The 25,527-nt window shown below is 44.6% G+C and overlaps 1 protein-coding gene across 1 annotated transcript in view; it reads right to left on the bottom strand.

Annotated features, from left to right (window-relative positions):
- XPC (XPC complex subunit, DNA damage recognition and repair factor) overlaps positions 1-25,527 on the bottom strand; it is a 296,222-nt gene that overhangs the window by 43,540 nt on the left and 227,155 nt on the right. Inside the window, exons 13-15 of the mRNA XM_069643405.1 lie at positions 22,318-22,487; positions 16,401-16,494; positions 14,049-14,138 (exon numbers count right to left, since the gene is read on the bottom strand). Coding sequence (XP_069499506.1) covers positions 14,049-14,138; positions 16,401-16,494; positions 22,318-22,487 — 354 coding nt within the window. The remainder of the gene's footprint in view (positions 1-14,048; positions 14,139-16,400; positions 16,495-22,317; positions 22,488-25,527) is intronic.

A 25,527-nucleotide genomic window follows, 5' to 3' on the forward strand; every position in this document is an offset into this window, starting at 1 on the left:
CATAATGTCCGACCTTGCAGCAAAGGTCATTTGGGAACATGGGTCGACGATCCAGAGGTCGCCCAGGTGAAGGGGGCCCTGGCAGAGGTCAGTTTGCACCAGAATCACAGCAACCTCCTTCACAGGTTAAGCAAGTTTCGAATGTGGATAATAGAAACATTTTTGATCACCCTTCTGCCGCGTACCTCTCTGAAGACCTTCCTTTTGACGATATTCTGTTCCGCTAGGATTGCCCGAAGCAGGATTTGGAACCAACGCCTATTCCAGTTCATCAGAAAGGCCTCTACGTTGAGATGGCGGTGGGAAATAGGAAGCACCTATTTTTAGTAGATACAGGAGCACAGAAATGTTCCATTGACCATTTGCGGGTTCCAAATATTCCCCGGTCAGGGCAGTCCAATGTTTCCGTAGGGTTTTCAGGCACACCTGTAGTTTGTCCGGTTTCTTTGCCGGTACCGATAACACTGGGTCCCTTCACGGAGCAGTGTCCATTTCTACTAACCACAAACTGTGGGGAGAATTTGCTTGGGTTAAATTTGTTGAAGGAATTGCATGTAGTAATACATTGTTCTCCGGACGGAGTTCGGTTAACAATTTCACCTCAGCAATCACTCACCCTCTCAGTTTTTGACTCGACCTTTACCGCCAGAATTAAGTAATATTCCAGAATGCTTATGGGCAATTGATGATAATGATGTGGGCATTCTTCAAATTGAACCTGTTAGAATTATTCTGAAACATGGAGTTAAATTGCCTTGCATCCCACAATAGAAGATCTCCGTTGAAGGCGAACAGGCTTTGAAATGTATAATCTCTGATTTTGTACATCGTGGAGTAATTGAGGAAATTACGGGTAGTTTGTGTAACAGTCCGATTTTGCCGGTATACAAAAAAGGTGATAATGCGATTCCATTTCGGTTTATAATTGATTTACGTGCTATTAACAGAATTGTGGCTCCTCAATTCCCTATTGTACCTGATGTTACAACGATACTAACCATAATTCCGGCTTCTGCCACGCACTTTAGCGTTGTTGACCTCAAAAACGCGTTTTTCAGTATTCCCATACACAAGGATAGTAGGTATTTGTTCGCGTTTACCCTAGGTGGACGTTCGTTCACATTCACTCGTGCACCACAAGGGTACACCGAGAGTCCAAGTATTTATAGTAGAGCATTAAAAGAGCAGCTCGATACTCTCGAGTTGCCCACTGCTTGCACATTACTACAGTATGTAGATGATCTCTTCTTGGCTACTGATTCTGAGAGTGCCTGTAAAGAAGGCACCATGTTGTTGCTTTGTCATCTAGCAAAACATGGCCACAAAGCTTCACTCAAAAAATTCCAATATTGTTGTCAGGAGGTCGCCTATTTAGGCTATCTCCTGTCAAAGGAGGAAAGACGGTTGACACCTGAACGAATAAAAACTATTTCTGGCATGTCTGTCCCAAATACGCAGAAGGAAGTTAGAGCCTTGATAGGTATGGCTTCTTACTGTAGATTGTGGATCCCTAACTTTTCGTTAACGATTAAACCAATGCTGGCTTTGACAAAGAAGGGCATTTCTTTGCCATTGCCATGGACTTTGGAACACCAGACAGCATTTGACTTGCTCAAAACGGCGCTGTGTTCGGCGTCGGTTTTAGGAACTCCAAATTATGATAAGGCCTTTGTGTTGTATGTGCATGAAAGTGATGATGTGCTTTGGCTGTGTTAACGCAGGAACCTGGAGGGAAGAATAGGCCGTGCGGCTATTTCTAATCTGCCCTTGATCCTGTTGCATGCGCTTTGCCGAGATGTTTGAGAGCTGTCGCTGCTGCTGCTGCGTCTGTAAAACAGAGTGAGGGAATGGTCCTGGGTCATGCGTTAACCCTAATGGTACCTCACTCTGTAGATATTTTGTTGAATAGGACTCAAAAGCAACACCTCACTTCCGCACGATTGACAAGATACGAATTGATCTTGTTTGCTCCCCACATTCAAATTCAGAGGTGTTGTGTATTAAATCCGGCTGAACTTTTACCTGTCCCGCAAGATACTGTTGATGGTGACGAAATGTTACACGATTGCCTTTATGTGACAGAACAAGAGACTAAAGGTAGAATCGATCTGAAAGACACGCCTTTGAATAGCCCACAAGGAGTGCTATTTTGTGATGGCTCTTGTTTTAAACTTCCGAATGGTACATCCACAGCTGCTTATGCCGTCACTACTTTAAGCACGATTGTGGAAACCAAAAGAATTATGCATAATTCCGTGCAGGCCGCAGAAATTATAGCGTTAACTCGAGTTTGTGAAATTTCTGAAGGGCTTACAGTAAATATATATACTGACAGTCAGTATGGTTTTGGGGTGGTTCACAACTTCGGTAGACTTTGGAAAGAACGAGGTTTCTTGACCTCACATGGCACGAAAATCCAGCATGGCACTTTAATAGTGCGATTACTTTCAGCACTCGCACTCCCTGTTCAGTTAGCCATCATAAAATGTGCAGCACATCAAAAGGTTACAGATGTAGGAAAAGGGAATGCTTTCGCTGATCAGATAGCTAAACAAACTGCCACTGATTTTAGTTCAGAAATGTATGCTGTAAGAGAAACTGTAAATATTTGCACTTTGGGTCAAAGTATCGATTCTGTAAAAGCCATTCAAGCAGATGCTACTATAGTGGAAACCAAGAAATGGGTTGAGGGTGCAGGAAGATTGGATGATGGGTGTTGGGTGGACAATGTTGAAGGAAAATGGTAACTTTCCGACGCCTACATTACAATGATGGCTATTATGGCTCATGGTCCGACACATGTCTGCGCGTGTAAATGGACTAAAATGCTACACAGTGTATGGGCCAATGATAAGATTTTCAAAATTGCGGAGCGCTTTGTCCAAGGGTGCATGGTCTGCTTGCAGCACAATGTAGGAAAAGGTACCTCGACTCTTAGAGGAAGTTTTGCTCCACCTTCTGTTCCGTTTGAGGTTATTCACTTTGATTTTATTGAAATGGAACGTTGCAACAATCTTAAATATGTGTTGGTTGTCATTTGCGCCTTTAGTAAGTGGGTTGAGGCCTTCCCTGTTAGAGATGCAACAGCCATAACCACAGCAAAAACTCTGTTGAAAGAGTTTTTTCCTAGGTTCGGGCTGCCGAGAGTCATCTGGTAGAATAATGGGCCACACTTTATCGCTGATGTAATCCTACAAATAGGCAAAGGATTACAGATTGATAAACGGTTCCATTCGGCCAGACATGCCCAAAGTGCTGGATTAGTGGAAAGGCATAACGGCATTATAAAGAACAAGCTCGCTAAGACGTGTGCTGGCACCAAGTTAAAATGGCCGGACGCCTTACCGATCGTGTTGCTATCGATGAGAACAACCCCTCAAACTAAGACTGTTCTCTCCCTTTGAGGTGGTGATGGGGAGGCCTGCTAATATTTGGGGTATGCCAAAAAGTAGCTCGTTGCGGGATATAGAGAATGTGCTTCTTTCAGATTACTGTAACCAGTTGACTAAAAATCTGTTTTCAATTTATCACCAGGTGCGAGAGGCATTACCTGTACGCTATGAGGGTCCTGGTCACAGTCTATGACCGGGGGACTGGATCCTCACGAAAGTTTTCGAGAGGTCGTCTTGCCTTGCACCTCGGTGGAGGGGTCCCTACCAGGTCCTGCTGGTCACCCAGACTGCTGTGCGGGTAGCGGGTCATAAGAACTGGATCCATGCGACGCACACCAAAAGGTTCCCGCAGCCCGTGCCATACGATACAGAAGACACAGACTCCCTTTCCACTGCTGTAACCAACGTGCCCGAAACAGCAACAACTGACACAAGAGTATTGGAGACCGTTCGAGTTTGCAAGGCCAGACAAAACGGCCATCTTGTCTATGCACTCTCCAACAGTGGTACTTCCGGATCAATCATTTTCTGACCCCATTTCCGTTCACTCGCCACTTCCAGTGGGAAGTGACGACACCTTGCTTTCTGATCCTTCGGCACCAGAAATAGTGAAGTATAATTTATGTCCAAGGAAATAGACGTACAGCACGGTTTGATTGTGCGATTGAGGAAATCATTTGAGGGCTTGCCTTTTGGCCTGACTGTACGAAAGGATTCTGTTGGCTAAGGGTTGTGGGAAAGACATTAAGAAGACGCGCGACTGGAGTCGCCAGCAAACGAACAATTGGTGTTTTTTTTGATTGAAGACTACGATGCCTGCACCTGCTACCGCTCGTACCGAACTTTTAGATAAATATGTGACTAGCAGAGACAATGATCAAGCGTGTAATGGGACCCCCAAAGTATATTGTTGCCTTTTTGTAATAACTGGGTTTTTAGTAACTATTGGTTTTAGGTTATGGTATCTGGAGGAAGCTTATCAGCTAGAGGACTTTTTACCTGTTGAAAATGTATCTGTTTTCCCAACTCCTTCCGGGCAATTGCATACCTTATCGCCTAGAGATTCTTCGCATAGACGGAACTATCAGAATAATACCCTTCTGTTAATAATGAATGCCACTCATGCAATTTTAAATGGGACCAATTTCTGGATCTGCTCACATCTACCGCAACATGGGGATAAGCTAGATTGGTATATTCATCCTTTACCTTTGACAAGTGCTTGTTATGCTTCTCTTAGAGCACTATTCTTCGGCCGATGGAATGACAGCGTCTCAGGGAACTTTGATGGTACAAATTTGAATAGTTTTGAAAAACATGTTTTGATGCCCCTGGGATGCTCGCTTTTTGCAAATAGGAGTAAGCCAAACGTTGCTTCCGTTAGGCCCTCTGATAGGTTGTCTCGTCCTTTTCAGTCTTTGATCTCTTTCAAAATGGGTCCTATAGGCAATAAGGATGCCACGCCTCCATCTTATTCTGTTAACCATAGCCCCGATTCAGTATCCTTCTGCATACAGAGGAATGGAACATGGTCAATGGGTAATGTTAGGAAATGCGCCAACGTTGCGAATTTGACTAGTGAGAACAGACCTCTGTACGTAGGTGAACCTGTTTATTTTGTTTACGGTAATGTGGCATTTCCATGGTTGCCCAGGGATTGGCAAGGAACCTGTTATTTAGGGATTTTATTACCTGGGGTATTTATTGCCAGTACTGCAGAAATTTCGAAGACTCGCCCACGACGAGGCATGAAAGGGGATACTCTAGCGCAAACTCTAGGAGACATTATGAAATCCTTCGTGCCATTTTTTGGGCAAATTACGAATTCAGAAGATATCAGGGGACTAGCGAGAGTATTGGAGAGAACCATCAACCGGACCACTGACATACTCTATAATATGACGTTAGAACAGAAAACGATAAGATTAGTGGTCTTCAGAACCGGATGGCATTAGATGTCATTCTGGCTGACCGTGGAGAAGTATGTAAATTAGTGGGGTCCGCTTGCTGCGTTTACCCACCAGACCCCTCTCCAACGATCTTTAGGGCTATCCAAAATCTACATGTTCTTAGTTCAGAAGTACATGTTCCTGAGGGAAACTGGGAACTTGGTGCATAGTTTTGTGACCTCCTACGGTCGTGGGGATGGAAGATGTTTTCGGCCCTGCTGATTATCTTGGGATGTTTTCTGTTCCTTGGATGTTGAATACAGTGTCTCCCTGGTATATGCTCAGTATTGGGGGTGTGTTGCGTGCAAGCAACAAGTGTATTAGGGCATAAAATATACGCCCCAGATAAGGTTTCGAAGGAGTATGTGTTGAAAGAAACTAGTGTGATTTAATGGCAATTGATATGTCAGACAATGATTCGGGGTGTATAGACGTTGAAATGTGGAGTTAGTCGCAAAGTGATTGAAGGTAGTTTAGCGCTTGGCATAGGCCAAATGGAGGGTTTGTTAGAACTGATATAATATTGTTTCGTCCTCATTGTATATGTTGGCCTATGACCAGTCGCTTTGCGAGGAAATCCATATTGCAAGGTCGTGACCTTAAGTGAATCAAGCCTCCATTTTAGTTTATTGTACAAAGTCACCCTGTAGCCTGAAATGACCGTTTTGTGTTCTCTTGCTCTTGGCTTTAACCTCTTCAACTTCTGTAGGAGAGTTAATGTCCAACCTGCCTTCAGGCTACGTGTTAGGGTCATGTAGACCTTGTCCTTTGCTGACCTCGGGAAAAGGGGATTACTTGAATCAGCGATGTTAACCTACAAGTATACTAGAACAATAACGCTATCTTAACACGATATGTGAAACATCTGTATGATCTGTATTACATTTTATATCAAAGAGGTAGTCTCCCTTAATTTTTGTTATCGGGGGGCCAGTCTCTCAGAGCGGGAGACACATTAACGGGAAATTACAGAATTGAGAACTGGCTACCCCTCTCTCAGTGCTACCAGGTTAGGCCGAGTGATCTACAGGATCATGCTGAGCAACACATCACTTACCAATTAGTGAGCTTTGTGCATACACAAAATAAAATAAAGAGCAAGAGAGAAAAGAACCATCTTATTCAAAGGTTAAAATACAGTCACAAAATGACATTTTCCATTATTCAGTATCAAAACCAATCACAAGTAGTTAAAAAAAAGGGAAAACAGAACGAGAGATACAACAACGATGCAAACACATGACAACAGACATGGTGGGGCCCTCTCGTTGATCTCCCATACTTCTTAGGGAGGGAGTCTACCCTCCTCCCACCGCTCCCGGTGGGGCAAAGAGGGCATGTTGCTCCGGTGAGCGCTGCGCCTCTCAGCCCCTGGATGTCTGTATCGGGCTGCCTGTTGCCAGTGTTCCTATCCCCTGTCCGAGGCTCCGGGTCCCTGTTGCTGGGCTGTCAGATTTCACCCCTGGGTGCGCTGACTTCTCCGTATAACTTGGGGGGTTCCGTCAAGGGTTCTCACACCATCCCCACTAGTTTTGTCAGCGGCGCCTCCAATGGCAGCATGTGAGGCGCGGACTCACTGCATCGGTTCACCAACAGAGCCGTGGGCCACCAAGGTTCTCCTGCCCCTCCTCGCCTTGGCAGTGTCTGTTCTGTTTCCACTGCATTGGGCTCTCACGTGGCCTCCCTCCTCATCACACTCGGGGACGTTGAAGCTCCGATCTCGGGTTTGCGGGGGTCCACGGTCTCCAGATTTTTTACCCCAGTGTGCTGGGAGGGGGGGGGGGTGGTCCTGAGACAGCATCTGCTCTCTGTACTGCCAGGGGGGAAGGGGGCGTTTTAGGGGAGCTCAAGTCCCTTTTCATCCAGCCCGGCAGGAGCTCAGCATTCAGGCAGCCATGTGCTGCGCGCCCCCCTGGTGGCCTCCGCATCAGCTTCTTCCTCCTGATCGGTAGGAACCAAAGATGGGTTGGAGGACCTTTTTTTAGCCGCAGCAGAGAGCACCGAGTCTGGTGATGGTTGAGATCTGAGGCCCTTCGGGGCTGTGTACGTGACCCTGTATGATCCCCTTTTGCCGGGGTCGTGCCAGGGGTCTTCTTCATTACCAACAGGTTATCTTTCCAAATGTCATCCAGAAGGGTAACTGAACCAATGGTCCTCATGGAGGACTCCCACCTTTCGAAAAGGAAACCTTCCTTTTTCTTTTACTCATGAATGAGGTTGAACAGCTTTGCTGCCCGTGATATCATTGAATGAAACACAATCTCGTCTGGCGGAAAATCCTCGACGTCAGGAGGCTCCCCATCTGCGGAAACGTAGTTGAACTATTAAGTCCCCTGTGTATTCTGGGTCGTGACAGTATCGGCATCAGTGCCTGTCTGAGTTGCCTCTTCTACCACAGGAGGGGAATAACTGGCAATTGCCGAGCGTTGGCTGGGGCCAGCTGAGACGCCATCACCCGGGATCTGGAATTGCACTGGAGGGTCCCTTGATGGTGTAGGGAGCAGCTGGTAGGCACTTCTAGATTTCTGACACCAGTGTGTGGAAGGTAGTCAAAATGTCCATTGACATGTCTCTTGGCACTGTAGGAGCCTGTGCTGGTCCATGAAGCAAAGGGCTAGAAGGCCGGGATGGTTGAGCCCTTTGCAGAGGCACTGGCAAAACAGGGTAGGCTCTCCTTGACGGCCATCCTGGCACGAATAAAAACCCTTTGGTATGTCCTGCTAAGAAGGACTGGAGGAGTGAATTGCCAGAACTGGGGATGACACTCGGAGGCCCCAAATTAGACCGGGTGAAGAGTGGTGCCGCCTTGGTGGGTCTAGAGAGAAATGCGAGAGCTGGAGGCATCTCTCTCCCCAAATTTGAGCCCAGATAAAAAGAGGCGATCACCGGGGCCTGCAAAGCCGCTGATGTGTCCCTTTTCAGGGTCTGTGTCGACGAGGTCTTGTGCTTCACAACTGGCGTCGGCTATTTCCTTACAGACGGAACCTGACCGCTCAATGGTAGACTATCCGTCAACGGGGAGAGTGACAACGACCGGTGTGTCTCAGATCTGGGTTACGCCCCTGCAGTAACCGTCGACGAAGAAGACGATGGAGCCCACTTAGCCTTTTTTGGTATCTTCCCCTGAAAAGTGTCCTCAAATGAGCTCAACCTTGTCAGACAGAGCACGCTCTTTGGGCCTGCCGACCCTGGAAGATGCACCATTGCACGGAGACAGAGCCTTCTCTTCCTCAATCCACGCCACTAACCTTCAATGGCGGTACTATGGAGTCTTGGAGGAGAAGGCCTGGCAGATGGAACATTCGTCCACATCATGGTGGGGATGTAAGCAGTAGAGTGAGGTGTCAATCTACAATTAAGATGTTCTTTAGGGCGTAATTTGCCCGTGCCTTGCAGAGGCTTGTTCTCCTCACATCCGCCATGGTGTGCAGAAGGCCCAAGCCTGGGCCTGCGGTCGCCATGATCCAGAGATCCGACGATGGAAGGATCGCGTCCAGCAACGGGTCCCTGCCGTTGGTAGTCACAACGTGACTGAAGATGAAGAAAAGATTGAGAAGATTTCTCACAAAAATAGGCAGAAATGTTTGATATTTCGAGAAGCGAAACACTGACTCCAACATGAAAACGTGCAGCAAAAATCTGAAGATGGCAACCAGGGGTGGAGCTTAGGAGTACAAATGTCATTGGCTGGGGCAAAACGGCTTTATTACTGAGGATTCCCAGCCTGACGACAGGGAATATTCATGAGCATGTGCATCCATGCAAGACCCCATGCTGGAGAGGAATGCAGCTCCACCTAGGACGCCTTCATGCCATGAACGCAAGTGCTAAAGGCATCCCTGGAGAGGTTGTCCACAAATAAAACTGACAAAATCACAGGAATGCCATGGACAGCAAAATGGAAATGCTCTTAAACAGATTGCCATGAACAGAGCAGCCTAATACAGTGGATGAGAGACCACTACATAGCATACCCCAGCAAAGAGGTAGAGTAGGAATTCACAACATTTTAGGAATGCTCCACTTCTAGCATGCTGCAGAAAAAAAAAACATTGGAAAATAGGAGGAAAGCAAATGCGTCTCTTTAAATAGTCACTCCGAAGTGGGAGACGACTAACTGCCAAGTAACATGAACCACGTTGATCAAGGGATCCCAGTAGAGGTTTACCTAATTAACTAGTGTCAGCTGCAGCATTTATGGCAAAAGGAGAACCTCTTTGGTTTCTACAATCTGGGAAGGCATACCATAAACCAGGGAATAAAGCCTGCTGTGAAGAGGGAGTTGTGTTGTTAATGGGCTTCAGCACAGAGACACAAACAAACACAAGCAAAGCCAACAGTTTGGGCTTTTTCGTAGGCATTACATGTGTTTCCACAGACACTGCCATAAAGATACCACCTGGCCATAAGATCACAAGAGCTGGAAAATGGTTGGCTACTGGGGCATATGATGTCAATGCCCATCCAATGCCTATACAAGAAACAAAAGACTTCGACAGTTTTGTTTTAACAGGACTTCAGTGCAAGTAACAGATTGGAGTAAACATAAATTGCTTAAAAATCACTTGTCTAACAGCAACTAAGCCATTATCTTTCAGAAGACTACTCAGAATTAGAACTGGAAGACCCTATACAGTACAATGTTTGAAATTACTACTAGTTTAAAGAGATCCCAGAAGTATGGTATTTGGGTTCCGAGGTGCAGGTAGTGAATGGGAACAACCATAGGAATAAGTATGCCTGCATACAGTCAACAGGTGGGTAAATAGCAAGAAAAAACACCCACAAACTGTGTGCCCCTCTTCACATCCCATTTTCTGCTTATCCATATTCAATGCAATTGTTTCAGATTGTAGCCAAAACTAAACAACTAGTCCGGAGATGAGGGAGAAGCTAATGAGGTTAAACGTGGAGACTATTAGGGCGGCCAGCAGCTTCAAAAATGAAATGTTAATTTTCATGAATATAGACCATGCAGATGTCCTTCAGGAAAGGATACAAAATGTTAAATCTCCCTAACACTCCTTCGTAATTATGTTTCAAGTAGGCCTAAATATCTGCAAGCCCATTCAATGGCGCATGGACGAGGGGCATAATAAGACAGTTAGTGTTAGGGCAGGAATTGAAGGTTCTAAACCTTCGCTTTTTTCACCCCTTTGCTTTCTACGAGCGCGGACCACCAATGGAACTTGTAGCCCCCACATGGCTCTAATGGTATGGGTGATTTTTAAACATCCAATCTTGGCCTTAGGGTGATTCTATCACCCTACACTGGTTTTCCACAGTAGGCTGGTAGCATCTGTAATTTAGCTTGGGCTTCACCAGGGGTGCAAGCGGATTAGTGGGGCAATGTATATTAATGGTAACCACTAGGGTACTTATGTATTTATTAAAGCCCTGCACTCAGCCATTTTGTTTATAGACCTTTACTTTGCATGGGGAATCCACAAGGCAGGCCTAAATTGGCAATTGTGCAAGCATGGGCTCACCCAAGGCCAGCAATGCAAACTCTTCATGGTGGTTTGTACAAGTTTAAACCAGACCATAGCCCTAACCAGGCCAATACGCATACTGGTTAAGTGGACCTGTGTGTTTTGGCAGGTTTTAGAGCCAGGCAGAGTGGCAGGCTACCAAAACCTTTGAATACATCTGGTGCGATTGAAGGGCTGGCTTAAGCCAGCCTTAGAGTGTTTGGGTATATCTAGGGGCAACCCTAACCCAGATTCAATTCTGCCGGAACTTCGATATGTTCCTTACCTTCTTGCCCGGGGTATTTATGCTACTCCCCTTGTAACTGTAGGATCAGGTCTGGCCATACTGGCTGGGTCCTGTGTCCATTCTCTTAGTGTTTTTTGTGTTTGGCTGATGTCGTTGTCCCTGGGCTATCCTCGTCCTCCTGTACCTTCACATCAGATGGGCTGGAATCCCTGCCCTGGGCCATTTTACTGTGGTCTTCCCTCTTGTGTTAGGAAGCCGACGTTGCCCAGAACGGTTGTAGTACACTACTACCCCACCTCTGCTGTATGCCAGGGTCGTCCTGGGTCACCTCCACCATTCTTTCCTTTGTGGGATGGTTTTCTGCTGGCTTGATGCCCTTCTTTGCCCTCTGATTTGTTGCAATCAGCTTGGTTGGGCTTCCTCATCTTTCTGAAGCAATCTTTGCTGCCATTGTTTTAACTTCAGACAGGTGGTCCCATTCCAAGGAAGGCTGATTAGTATTCTTTGGATTGCAATTCATCAGAGGCTGAAATCCCTGTTGGAGCGGATCCTGCAACATCGACCCACAAGAGAAGATCTTTTATTTCCTGGGTTGGTTTGTTGTTCTTGCGCTGCGTTTTCGATGACAATCACTCAGTACTTCGCTCTGGGTCCTGGGTTGCTGCATCATTCAAGATACTTAACTCTGTGGGATTCCGATGATCAAGGATGTCTGCAGGTTCCTTCCTCCCTCCCTCCCTAGGTCTCATACCTTGGATTAGAACTCTTCCTGAGGGTCTCCTCTAGTGTCCCTCTCTGCAACAGTTAGGCAGAACTCCCCCTTACTGGGCTTTTCTCCACAACAGCGCGGCCTATGGAGCTGGTGTCATTTCTCGCGGGGAAATGTGAACTCGCCCAATATGCCCCTAAAGCGACGTGAAACGTACTTACCTGTACAAGGATCTTTTCCATGGGCAGAGGCATTGCTGGCAATAGCCCCAGGTCTTTGGTTGTAGCCTCAGCAACTGTCCGGGGCTACAACCAAAAGGGCTAACCAGCCCCGAGTTCCGACAGTCCAACATTATCGTAGCCCTGCCTCTTTTCCAGAACTAGCAACACCCCCGTCCGTGGATCTTCCTTGGGTCTCTAGACTAAAGAAGATTTGAGCTTGTACCATTAATTTTAAATGCATTTTTAAAGTTATACACTACACTCCTGCACTGTGACCTTATGGATCTGGTGCCATCAGCCTAAATGTATCCTAACTGTTGGTGGCCATCAATGTTGGTGTGCTAGGTGTTGTATCTGGTGTATGGTGTGCATGTGTTTTAATGTATGCTACTAGGTATAAGAAGTTTAGAAATACAGGGACTATATTCCGCATTGGTATTTTGGGTCCCGAATAGGACTATGTGAATGTATTATTATACAGCGTCTAGGGTTCCCTTTATTTACCCCTCCTTACCCTTGTATTGTGCCTACCAACAGCAAGTGGACAACGAATGTAGTTATAAGTTGGATCTTAGTTGACCATTACAGTTTTTATACATTTGCAGTCATTAATAGTAAGTGTTTTTCAGTGTACCAGGGTAGCGTTTTCTTTGTGGAGAATTGTGCGGATGAACTTCACTTCAATACAAACCTCCCTTGAGTTAAATCAGACTGCTCTGCCACCGCTCCCCCTCTAGAGGGGTCTGGCCTTTCTTTTCTTTGCAACCCTGTTTCGCCTTCGGATAGATTTTTCCACATTCCTCTGGTGAGGGATGTGAAACAAACTCCATAACAGTTATATTGTATATGAGCTACATTCGCATGTTGCTCCCATTCCCCAAATGTTCTCCCTTTCCGCCTCTCTACTTTGAGAGAGGATTCTAGCCAAAACCATTGGGTGCTGCTCATGAGGTTTAGCAACAAAATGCATGTCTTATATGTCTTTGGTGATTCTAGAAATGGTAATAAGAATTTATAACGCACTTAATACTCAGACGTTTTTTTAAGCGCGAACCCGTGGATCGACCTCGTGTTGCTCTGCGTTGTCTAGCTTCCAAGGCGAGCACGTTGCCTCATAGCTATCCTCCCGAGATCGAGGTAAAAGAAATTAAGAACGTGCTTTATTTTTTATGAGATTATCATATGGTAATGCATGTACAAAGTGTGTAAGCTTTAATAGAAGACAAAAATGTAGGTAACTATCCAATGATCCCTAAAGAAATTATATATTTTTTTTTAAAGCATCTTGGTTGGTTATACAAAACTGCACTTTGGTATTACTTCTAAATTCCTTTAATCAAATTCCCCTCCCCGTCCTATTCAACAGCATATCTTTATGAATTCAGCATTTGTGAATAGTGCTGGACTAAACTCTCATACAGTCACTCCCGAGAAAGGGCAAACTTACATCACTGTGCCGTAAATATGGTTTCTAAACGTGCACTGTAAGGCTCATGTCTACGGGGCACTTAAGGCTTAGACACCATCCATGGCCGCCGCAACCAAGACGTTCACTTGCATTAACTGTGAGAGTGGTTTCCAGCAAAGTGGATAACCCACACTACAAAATGGATAGAGACCATCACCCAATGATCAAGCACTAAACTAAAGCCACAACCTTGCCCCTTTATTTTAGGCACATGTAAAACTGCAAGATAGGGCAGGCACTACATACAAATAATGTGGTATACGCAGACTTCATTAAGAGTATGGCAGTACAGTAAAAATGGCGGTAATGTGTCCATAATTCCATTACCACTGCACCACTGAACTAATAGTGCCCAAAAAATTGGTGGAATTACTACAGTAGAATTACCACCGGCGGTAAATCTCCCGAAATACCTTTGGAGTCCTGTGGACTCCAAAAACGGGGACTAACACCGCCCTTCCAACACTTTTAATCCGTGGGACCAGGAAGTGGTGGCAGTAAGTCCAGCAGATTTCCGTGCAGAATACCACACACACAAAAAACACAAAAAAAAAAAAAAAAAGAGTGCACAGTATGAAAGCAGGCACTTACCTTTGGACCATAGCGCTGCTTCAATCTCTCTCGGATCAGGAGTCCTTTAATAAGTAATTTCCAGTTTCCCCAAACTCTCTTCTCGCGTTTCTATGTAGAAAAGTTTGAGAAATATTAACAAAGGCTTGAAAGCGGCGCCATGGCACAGAAGACGATGTGTAGACATGGCCAGAACTAATGTTGTCTTTCACGGGTCACTAAATGATTTGAAAGGGTAACTCGGTAGGTGGCTGGGGGTCATTTAAGTGATCATATTTCTGGTCGGTGGGAGATTTGTTTTATTCCCCCATGGAGAAAGAACTCCATGGACCCCCACACAGAGTGCATTACTTTTACTTTTCTGGATTTGCAAATGACGAGCTTGGATTCTAGAAACTCTAGAAACTGAAAAGGTTAAATGCGTTTCACCTCATTTGTTCTTGAACCATGCACACGAAAGTTCGAATAGTGGTCCTGACATTGAAACCTCTGCAGGCATGCATCAGGAACAAGTACATGCACTTATCGGTACAGGTTATGTCATTTTACAAGGCGTCTGTGCAATGCCAAACCACCACCGTAGGGGTCCCCGAGAGGCTGGCTTGCCCGTGAAGTGGAGTATTGTGCGTCGCGCCAATCAAGGGGAATGAAGATGGTGAATAAGACTGAATGGCATGCTGCTATTGATCCGTTGACATTAGCCGGGCACCTGTGTTAGAAACTCTTGTGATCCGAACACACCGCTGTGCCAGTCTAAGGAACTCGGTGTGTAATAATGGCACAGCAAAAGGTCAACGTCCACCCTATACTACCTCGTAACAAATGCCCACCACATGTGCAAAAATGACAATAGCCCCTTTTTCCAAAATACCTAATTAAATTTCAACATTCTCCAATACTGTGATCATCAGTTCAATTCCACCCGTTTCCGACATTTAGAATGATCTGGTCACAAAAGCGTCTATTAGTATTAGCGTTTATACATCTACAAAGGTTTCTATGTGCTAGACGCAGTGGTTGACCCACCCCAATATTCGGGGCGTGGGGAAGGAGAGGTGGTGGAGGTAGTGAAACAAAATACTAAAAGGGCGTTAATGTCCACATGTGACTTTTGTAGGGGTGTCACAGTATTAGTTTTATGACGGTATGATAACCTTCTTGCCAAATGACAGTATATCATAGTTATCGCAGTATAGCAGGTGGAGTTAACCAATCTTAACAAATATTTTCTAAAAGGTCATAAATTGACAGATTTATCATCACAAACAAAACCAGGCACCCAGGGCCAGAATTGGGCTTTTCAACATACTTTCCACTGAAATGCCTTGCTTCCACCAAACACAAACACAGGTGTGGAGAGGAGGAGGGGGGGAGCCCTGCTGCAACTGGCAAAGCAAAATGAATAGCTTTTCTTAAGTGGTCATTTAGGCCTTATGCTCCCCCACTGGCTACTGGTGAAGATGAACATGTTGCCATCTTGATAACCTGCATGCCACCGATCAATGGAGGCTAATGGTAGTATACGGTTGTGCGCATATACACACACACACACACACACACACACACACACACGCACGCACTCACTCTCTTTACGTTACAGCGTTTAGTTTACTTGCGGGCCAAAAGGTGTTCAGTAATCACGGACATGTTAACCTTTGGTATGGCAGCAGGGAATACCCACAGAGATGAGTGAATTTTGCAGTGTGACTTATTATATGTAAATTCAATGATAGAACCAGGGAAATCCCCCATTGCCATATGTTTAGAGAACATTATCCATTATAAATATATAAACCCCAAATCCGCCAACCCAAAGTAAACCCTTTTCCTTCTTGGCACTGTATCTATTCTTCCTATTGCTAACATATTGATTTTGTGTCAGGCACGTGTGGTTTATGGAATGGCATTAAAAACTGCTCCAACTGAAACTACTTGGCAGACGGCACATCCAACAGTGCAAGACCAAGACTGCGCAGCACTTGCTTACTGCAGCCTTTCCAAATCAGATTGAAAAGCACACTTTACGGTATGAACGGTATAAACAATGTGACGGTTATTATTGTTCAATTAAGTGGTTCACGGTATCTTTAACGGTATACTGTTATACCGTTACATCCCTAGTAGGGATTCAAATGAAAGTAAAGCGAACATTTGCGTTCAGGCATAATTAGTCACGTCTTGCATCCATCAAACATTTTCAATTGGAATCATGCACATACAACACAAACTTAACAAAATAATCAGTGACTAAAATTGAAACAAACTTTGAATATCGCAAATACATGACACACAATTTACAATAACCATATAATAAATGCAAAGATAAGCATTGAAGTTTAGAGGTTTTCCCATCTTTAGTCTACATGAAGTTACCTCATTCTCTTTTTTCTCTAGTTCCGCCTGTTCGATGTTCCAGGCGTCAAGGAGCACATCTTGAAATTCTTCACAGACAATATACCCATCTGTACTGGAAAGAAAGGAGTATGTAAAAGTAAAGACATGTGTACAAAGCAACAGGAAGAGCACTACTAACCGCAGGGAGGTTTGTAAAGTGTTTCAGGGCTGCAGAACCACACTGGCTGCTCTTCCAGGATCCTCCGAGCAAGGTAGCTGTCTCGGATGGTGGCCAGGACTGCCCTTGCCACTCATCCTTACTCAGATAATTCTCATTTCTGTCCAACAGCGCCTGCAACGTGTGACCATCATACAGCACGGTTCCAGTTACTAGACCCAATTTAAATACTATTGGCAAATTAATTGAACAATCATATTATTGGAGTGAAACAGCACATTTCATTCACCAATGAACGAATAATCAACCGGAAGGGAATTTGATTTGTGGCAAAAATCATGCAAACATTTTTTGAAGAGCATTAAACATGAGATGCATTTAATCAAAGACCATGAGATGCACACGTTGTGTAAATATCTAATCAACACGGTGTGAAACACGTGTTGGTCTAAGGTTCACAGCAGTTTTGAATTGAGAAGATGAAGTGATTTTTTTAAAACCACGTGATGATGTATATTTACATTGAGCTTTACATACTTGGGATTTACATAGATCCCATGTGTTTTTTTTAAAAATTGAACTTTTTGCTTTTATAATGGAGTTTACAGTTCGAATAACATCGACTTTTTAGAATACATGTGCAATTTATGATCGCATAGAAAAAAGGATCTTAATCTTGTATTGAGACTCGTTTGAGTATTTTGAAAAGTGGCAAATAAACTTAGGAACCATATACATCTTGCATGTTTTAAGTATTAGTGCATCAAGCAGTGCTTATATTTTCAGATCATCAGGGGGGTGTTCATATATATATATATATATATATGTCAAAATCAACCTGTCAAAAAAAATTAATAATAATTCAACCAATTCTCCTAGCTGTAGCCTTCGATTCTTTGATCTGAAATGTGAAACCAAATGAATGTTGCAGGCCCTATCTTCCTGACTGCCAGCTTTATATTTGCATGTATAGTACTACTGTGAAGCGCTATAAAATGTGCTAATTGTATTAACCCTACATTTTCCCATGGGCCTACTGTAACCAATGGGCCTAGCTAATTCACGTGAAATGTGTATACCATCACAAGGATTCGCTTAATTTAGTGACCACCCAGATGCTCTCAATACCAACTTATTCAAACTGACTCCATGAATGGATGAATCAACATCGCCTGCTTCAGGACTACGATTCTGGATTCAGACGGATTCAGCACAGACACTGCCACCGTCCAGGTCATAGATTTCCATGGCTAAAGGCGACTCCTGCCTCTTTCCTCCTTGACCTATGCCACTTTTGACAGGTCTTCCACTTGACACTTAGCCTAGTAGCAGGAACGGTGCTGTAGTAAGTTTGAATCTTACCTCTTGGACAGAGCAGTTCAGATGCGCAACTTCTGATCTGACCTTCGCCAGGTCAGAGTTCTCTACGGATCAATAATCTGCCTAGTGATCTTAAAATTCTATATGGAGGCACTTGGGTCGCTTTCCAATGACCCCAATATGTCACTTCACCAAAATGCAGCTTAGGTATACCTTAAAGTAAATTGCACTCAAATAGCATCCTGGCCACAAACCTGGCATCCCGCATCCCGACCTGCCCATTACGGTCATTCAACACACTGATGCACACCACAAAGGGAGAAAATATTTGACCACACCTCCCCAATCGCAAGAGATTCAAACTGGCTACCCATCCCAGCCAGGATACTCTTCAAAACAGCCTGCATCACATATAATGCTACTACTGCCAAGCGCCAATCTACCTAGCTGCAAAGTTCATGGACCAAGCCAGACAAGACACGCTCATCTAGGAGCCAGAGCAATGTGAGGCTCGAGACGAAACTGGCATGCAAAAATAAAAACAGGAAACAGGAATTCTAATGCTACACCCAGTCTATTGGAGCACTGTCCCAATGAGAACTGCTCCAAGACTTCTGCAGTTCAGGAGGAAACTCAAGACTTAGTTCTTCAGGCAGTACTTAAGGGTAACTTTAGACTGGCTACTCCTTTGTAGTATGGGATATCCAAGATACTGTAACCCTTAAATTCCTGTAGAGGAGCAGGTGGATACCAGCTCCCTGGTCTCCGCCCCCTTATCACCATCCCATTGGACTGACAGACGAAGAGCCACAATTGGGAGTCTGTGCATGAATCCTTGCAATATTCCTGTACCCATTCGAGTATATGAGAGATGATATGCACTCAGGAAACCATTTAGAGTGTACCCACAAGCTGACATAGTGGAAGAATGTTACCAATAAGGATGCCCTTTGCCGAGCTGTCAAAATGCAGCCATAAACAGAATGAATGTACGTTCAAACAAAGTCTGACGACAGCAATAGAATGTCATAAAGAAGATATAAGAACCTATGCCGAAACAATATGAAAATACTTAAGAATGACGATGTAACTGCAGCACCAAGAGAAACATGTACCCAATGATACAGTAATCGTGAACACAAAGTAGAATAAAGTGACCTCACTGGTCTATAACTGCAAATACGCTCTAACCCAAGTTAGAAAGAACATATAGAAGCTTTCTTATAGAGTTATATATTCAACATTTAGGACAACCATTAGAAGAAGATGGATGACGGCTTATGTCAATCAATCCAGCTACCTCAAAATGCAAGCCCAGGAGATTATGAAGTGAAAAGATGAGAGAGGCTGTTTTTCCCTTGCAAAATAGAGGAGTAAATTGGCCCGAACCAAGGATGCTAGGCAGAGAGATGAAGGAAATGTACGAAGGGAGTCCAACGAGCAGATCATGTGCGAAGGGCATATTTCTCAAGATTAGGAGGAACAAGAACATTTGCAGATGCCAAGTATTGGACAATTAAAAGTGTATAAAGTTTATATGGGCTAGAGTGCGCAACTCTCTAAAGTCCAAGAGGAGCAACTGCACCCAGTATAAATGAATCAAGTAGAGTTCAATATATTGTAAAAATGGACACATTCTTGGTCTCTTAACATGTGACGAAGAGCTCCCAACCAAGGGCTATTCATTTGGCTTGAAACTAAGACAATGGTGTCCTATACTCCCTTGAATGTTCCAAGACAGTGCAGTCTTCAAACAAAGGACACTGGTGTGAGGCTAAACTATGTGAGAGGGTAGACTAATTGGGAAAACAAGGGAAGAGCTGACTTTATCTCAAAGCACCTGGGTTTGCTTTCTATGTACGAGCTACTAGCGAGCCGAATGTCCAAGGTTGGATTTGGGTTGCCAACCAATCAGAAAAGCCTGCAATGCACTTTTACATACAATCTTACAGAGTATTATTCCTCGGCCATATTCTCTGTTGTAATCAATACACTATGTATGTAGAAGTAGCTAAGGGTGTGTCCTACAGACAAGGGGCCACCAACGAGACACTAACACTCATTCATTCTATATGTAGACATGTTCGCCATATCCTATCCCACCGCTCGATAGGTTTTGTAATATACCACGTAGGATGATGTCATAGATGACGCATCTAGCATTATATATCTAGCATTATATAAACTAAGTATAATCAAGAAATGCTGTGATCCTGCATACATCGATTTGATGAATGACGATTAACCTAGATTTCCTTCATTGAGATAAAAGCAGTATTTTACAATCTTCTTACAGTCTGTCCAGTTATTTGATCCGAGACATTTTATTGGTAATTCCATCTAGCACGATGATGCTCAAAAAGATGCTAGGGCACATTCCTCTTCCCCCAACCTTTGTTAACACCCGATTTCTTGTGTCACACTCTGTTAATGTCTAGCTAGGTGCGCATTGTATGCAACCAAATACAAACTACACAAGACTCCCCCATCACTAGTTAGCAGTTGTTATCAGCTTTGCAATTTCTCAAAAAATGTAGGTTGGTCTCCTTATCCATTAGATCCTCCGTCTCTCTGCAAAAACTGAAAATGGATCAATTAGAACAATCTGCAATAGTTTCTTACTAAACTGAATTACTGAAAACAACCTGTTCGTAATTTTTGATCACATCAAAATGAGTCACATTTTAACCTGCCTCCTAGAGATTAAAGGTTGAACAGTGAATTTAACATTTAGGCAAATCTAGGCTTATCGTTAACTAACCTTAATGAATATGACTGCATACCTCAATAAACTCATACAACATAGGTAACAAACTCAATGGAAGATTACTACCTCGGTTTGGCCATGCCGGCACATTCGCCAAATGGGGACTTGAGGCCGACAACGAATTCAGGGACAGGATAGTTTACAGTGATGGGGTCAGGGAAGTTATTAGTTTTCAGCAAAGCACGTTGATACATGTGTATTTGTAAACTATTCCGCTTAAATGGCAAAGCTGGACCGAAATGGGTTATTAACAAAGAGTGAATGTTAGCTAAGATTGTATGATAAATCTTCCTGGCCTGAGTCAACCTCAGAACGTTTTGCTTGGATTTGGTCATTATTGTACGTTGCACCTAGGCAAGGTGAAAGACAAAGGGCTGCAGAGTTTTGGACTGCTCCCTCGCTTCCTGCCTTCTCGAACACTGTAGAACCCATGACTGGGAATACAAAGGATTCCAGCCAAAGACAAAACATTCACTGAGGTCGTTCCCGCCTAGAATGGCAGCGGACGATCTCAAACAACAAGCATACTCAAAATTGACGAAAAATAAGAAACCCACCATTCTAGCAGAATGGTGACCCTTCTGTGCATTACTGAGGCTGAATTAAAAGCCAGCGAGTAATAAGACTAAAGAGCCACTAAGGTAATACCCCTGCCACCAGCCATTCAAGTAAACCTACAATTGTAACAAAAATATTACAGGTAAGTATGCAAAAGCGATACATTGTATCATCCAGCACTCCATAACTCCCATCATACACTATGGAGAGACATAAAAAGGTCACCCATAAAAAGAGTAAAAGACTAGGTGAGAGGGGAAAGAGATTCTCACTCACCTAGGGACAAGGAGAAATAATCCCCAATTCCAAGCATAAAGTTCTGGGGTTGACACAGGTCAGGAAGATTTATCACCAAAATGAACATTTTACCCAACAATAACGCATCCATCCATTCATCCATCCATCCATCCATCCATCCATCCATCCATCCATCCATCCATCCATCCATCCATCCATCCATCCATCCATCCATCCAATGTGTAAATGGGTACGTTTTGCAACATTTTGTTTTAGACAAAACATAAAAATGCATCATCTCCAAAATGTCACTACAACTCCTAATTACGTATGCATATTTACCAAGGTTAAAATGGATCCTTTTCTGCTTTGTAATTGTGTATTTAAAAAGGTCTCTCCTAAACAATGGTACATATAAGCATTGTACAACCATTGGTGGACATGTCCAGTATTAATCTGTGTGTATAATTTAGAGAGGGAGAGGTAGGAGTACTAAATGTGTGTAAAAAACTGCTTTCTCAAACATTTGAGGTATCCCTGCCCCAAAATTATTTTTCTGCCAGTTTTTTCCATCAAAGCAGTTCATCCCATTCAATTTCGTGATGTTCATGTTTTACCGGGAGAAATGGCTATTCTGCCTATCGATAAATGTAGTGTAGTGCAAAGAAGTGGGAACACATTCTAAGCTCTGAAGGCACAGGGGCCATTACGTTTTTGGCCAGATTGGTCACTCATCCCTTATGTATCGAATAATGCAGATACAACTCTGGGACTGCGCTTTTAGGGTGAAACAAACAATGTGGTTTGGGCGAAATCTGCAGATGCACATTTTTCAGAAACTAAAGGCAAAAAAATATTAACATTGAATTGAACACATTTTAATCACACTAACATACACTGGGTGTGAAAAGCCGCAGTGAAAGTCGAATCCCGTGATGGCGGGCACACAGTCAATGTTCAGTTTTCGGGCCACCCGGTGCAAGTTCGGAACGTGCAGGTGAGTACAGCCTATAGGCAACATGCAGGGCTTGAAGAGGTATACATTTCCATATTCATTGCGAGGAACCTGGAATGGAAAAAGAAAATTATTATGCACAGAACATTCATATGCAGCACAAAATAATAAACTTTTAATTCGGGAAGGATGAAAAATAGCCACTGGACTAACCATGCTATACTATTATAGAGGGCTGTTTTGTCCATCTCACAAATTTGCATACTGTGACATGGTCGCATAGGAGAGGCAAGGGGGTGGGCGCATGGAAGAGCCCGGGTGCCGGGATCCACCACCCACGCCATGATGCTGGTCCCAGAGGCAGTACACAGGGGATTTCCCCCCCCATCCGCCTCCAATGGTCTATGCTCCATTCACACCTCGGGAAGGTTGCTTAGCCAATCAAGTGGCTGGAACAGTAAGCGAGAATACACATTCTCAACATGCTGTTTCCACCCACCTGAGGCCCTTTTATTTCCAGATGGATTTCTAGAATTTGGCGTGGTGGACAGATTTTAGGAGGCCACCCTAGTTTGAGTGAACAGGGGAACTCGGAGGTTAGCTAAAACCGCTTCAAGGTAGCAATAGCGAGCAGGCAAGGATATTCTCAGGAGCGCGTGAGAGGTGTAATGGGTCCAGAAAGAGTCCAAACAGTGAAGCACACAATAATTCAATTTAGACAGGAATGTATAAAAATACTCTATTCATTCTAGGTCTCAAACACACACTAACAAATGAAATAAGTAGGTGATATCACCCAACACTCAAAAATAAACATACAGTCGCTATAGGTTCTTAAAGTCACAAGAAATATTCCCTAACGTCCAATCCCTGTGAAGAGTGGGTGCCCAAAAGTCACAACGCTTCTCCCCAGAATGTATCCGATGCAGCTAAAGTACGTGTGTTAGTGATTTTTCAGGATAAGAGATACCAGTAACTTTGTTGCAAGTAAAAATGCATTCTTATATTTCAGGTTTCACTGCAACGACCAAAATGCACTGGAATGAAAAGATACAAATAGGCTTCTTCTCAATGTTATCCTATGGAGGCCATGGGGAAACAAATGCTTTTTTTTTTTACTTACCCCTTGACTCCGATTTTCCCAGAGGGCTGGCTGTATCAACTGGGGGCAGGTTTTCCCGCCGATTTCCGCTGAGGGGTGCCTAGGAGCTGCAGGTCCAAGGATTCTTCCGGTCGGATCCAAGAGAAAAGTGCAACCCATAGCAATGGAGAAATGCAGAAAGCACTGATGCAGACCTCCACAAGACACTTACAGGACAGGGGAAGGAGAGTGCCAGTGACGGCCAAAGCACACAAACGACCGCAGGCGTCCTTTCAATCATGGTTAAAGACCTTCAAGAGCAGGATCTCTTGAAGCTAGGAGGCTGAAATTCGGCCGGAAGGAGACTTGCACCACAAGCTGGAGACCACCTAAGTTCTGGCTGTAAACACGGAACAATGACTGTTCTAGCGAGGTAGCCCACTGGAGACCTCGTCAGTCCACTGCGTGGTCCAGAGCCACTTACAAAGGCTCAGGACGGTTGGATCCTCAAGAACACGCAGAGACTCGTTGGTCCCACCAGTCCAGGGGTTGAAGCACTGCACAGTGCCTTCGCAGATCAGGTAGCCCAACAGGGCTTCACTCAGCCAGATGCAGGAAGGGATGGTGTGCCACCTAGGAGTCTTCTTCAGATCTTCAGTCAGCTGTTCTTCTACAAGGGATTCTTGGCTCCAATGCTGATCTGAAGAAACTTACCTCCAGGCTCGATTTTGCATAAGAAGAGAACTTTTGCATGGAAGCAAGTCTAAGCCCAGGAGCTGCACCATTCAATCAGCCAGTGGTTGTCCAATCAGGGACAACTATTGGTTTCACTCATGACCAACACCTCTGGCTCCAGGAACGGGACCCGACAGCCCCTCCCACTTCCTGAGCCATGCACACACAAGGGAATCACACGCCTGCAAAAGCAGCAGCTTTCCCAGACAAGTGCATGACATAAATGGGATTTCCCGACCTAGCAAGGCCGGAAGAAGGCCAAACAATATGGCCAAACGACAGGCACAACTCTTGTGGCGTGGCCATTTAAGGGCACTTGTCACGTTTAGTAGCCATACACAGTATATGTGAATGTGCACACTAGAAATAACACAAACATTGTAAAATTATCATTGCCTTTAGGCACATATAAAAGTAACCCGGCTTTGATGGGCCTCCAGCGGTTACAGTAAACTTGCGAACGCTGGTTGACGACAGTGGACGGAATGTCCGGTGCTTATCTTCGTTCTCCTCGGCGGTCCCTGGTCGGCAGCCTGTCGAGGGTCCGACATCCAGGGCGCTTCAGCGAAGGTTAGCAGTGCTCGATGGTTCCTCGGAGCACGGGAAGAGGGAGCCTAACCAGGTCCTCTCTTGGATCAGTCTCGACGGCTTTCGGATTTCGGCGAAGGGAGACAGCTGTCAACCTCCTTCTTCAGGCTCGGCTTCGAGATTCAGCTTCAGTTTCAATGTTAGTTTCAACTCCAGCTTCCCGACGAATTCTAGCAGTGAGAGGCCCCCAGATATACTAGTTGATCTCTTTCATTAATTCTGCTGGGTCACACTCAGGTAATCAATCACTTCACTCAGAAGGGCATTCAGCAGTCAGTCAGCCAATCAGGCATACAATGCATTCAGGCCATAGTCCTCCCTCTCAGACACTCACAACAAGGAATGTGTATTGGGACAAGTACCCAGCCATTCAACACTACACACTGCATTCATATCAGTTTCGGGCAGGGCTGTCTCAGTCATTGTATTGCATATTAGAAACCAGACATCCACAACAAGAAGTGCATATTGGCCACACACACCATTCACCCAGGTCCCACCCACAGGGTGTACCCACAACATACAGTCAGTGGGAAGGCTCCAGCCAGTCTGGCCTGGACTTCACAACAACACAATATATGGAATTTCCACCCAACAGCCAGTCAGGGGGAAGGGACAGTGTCGGGGCTTCCCAGGACTTTGGGAAAACAAGGTAACAGGCAATAGAAAGCAAGAGGCCACAGGGACCATCTTGTTTCCCATCAAGAATCAACTGATTCCAATGGCACGGCCTGGGTATTCCAAAAT

This window comes from Ambystoma mexicanum, chromosome 2p (assembly GCF_040938575.1).
Source record: "Ambystoma mexicanum isolate Mex_15411 chromosome 2p, UKY_AmexF1_1, whole genome shotgun sequence".
NCBI classification, from domain to species: domain Eukaryota; kingdom Metazoa; phylum Chordata; class Amphibia; order Caudata; family Ambystomatidae; genus Ambystoma; species Ambystoma mexicanum.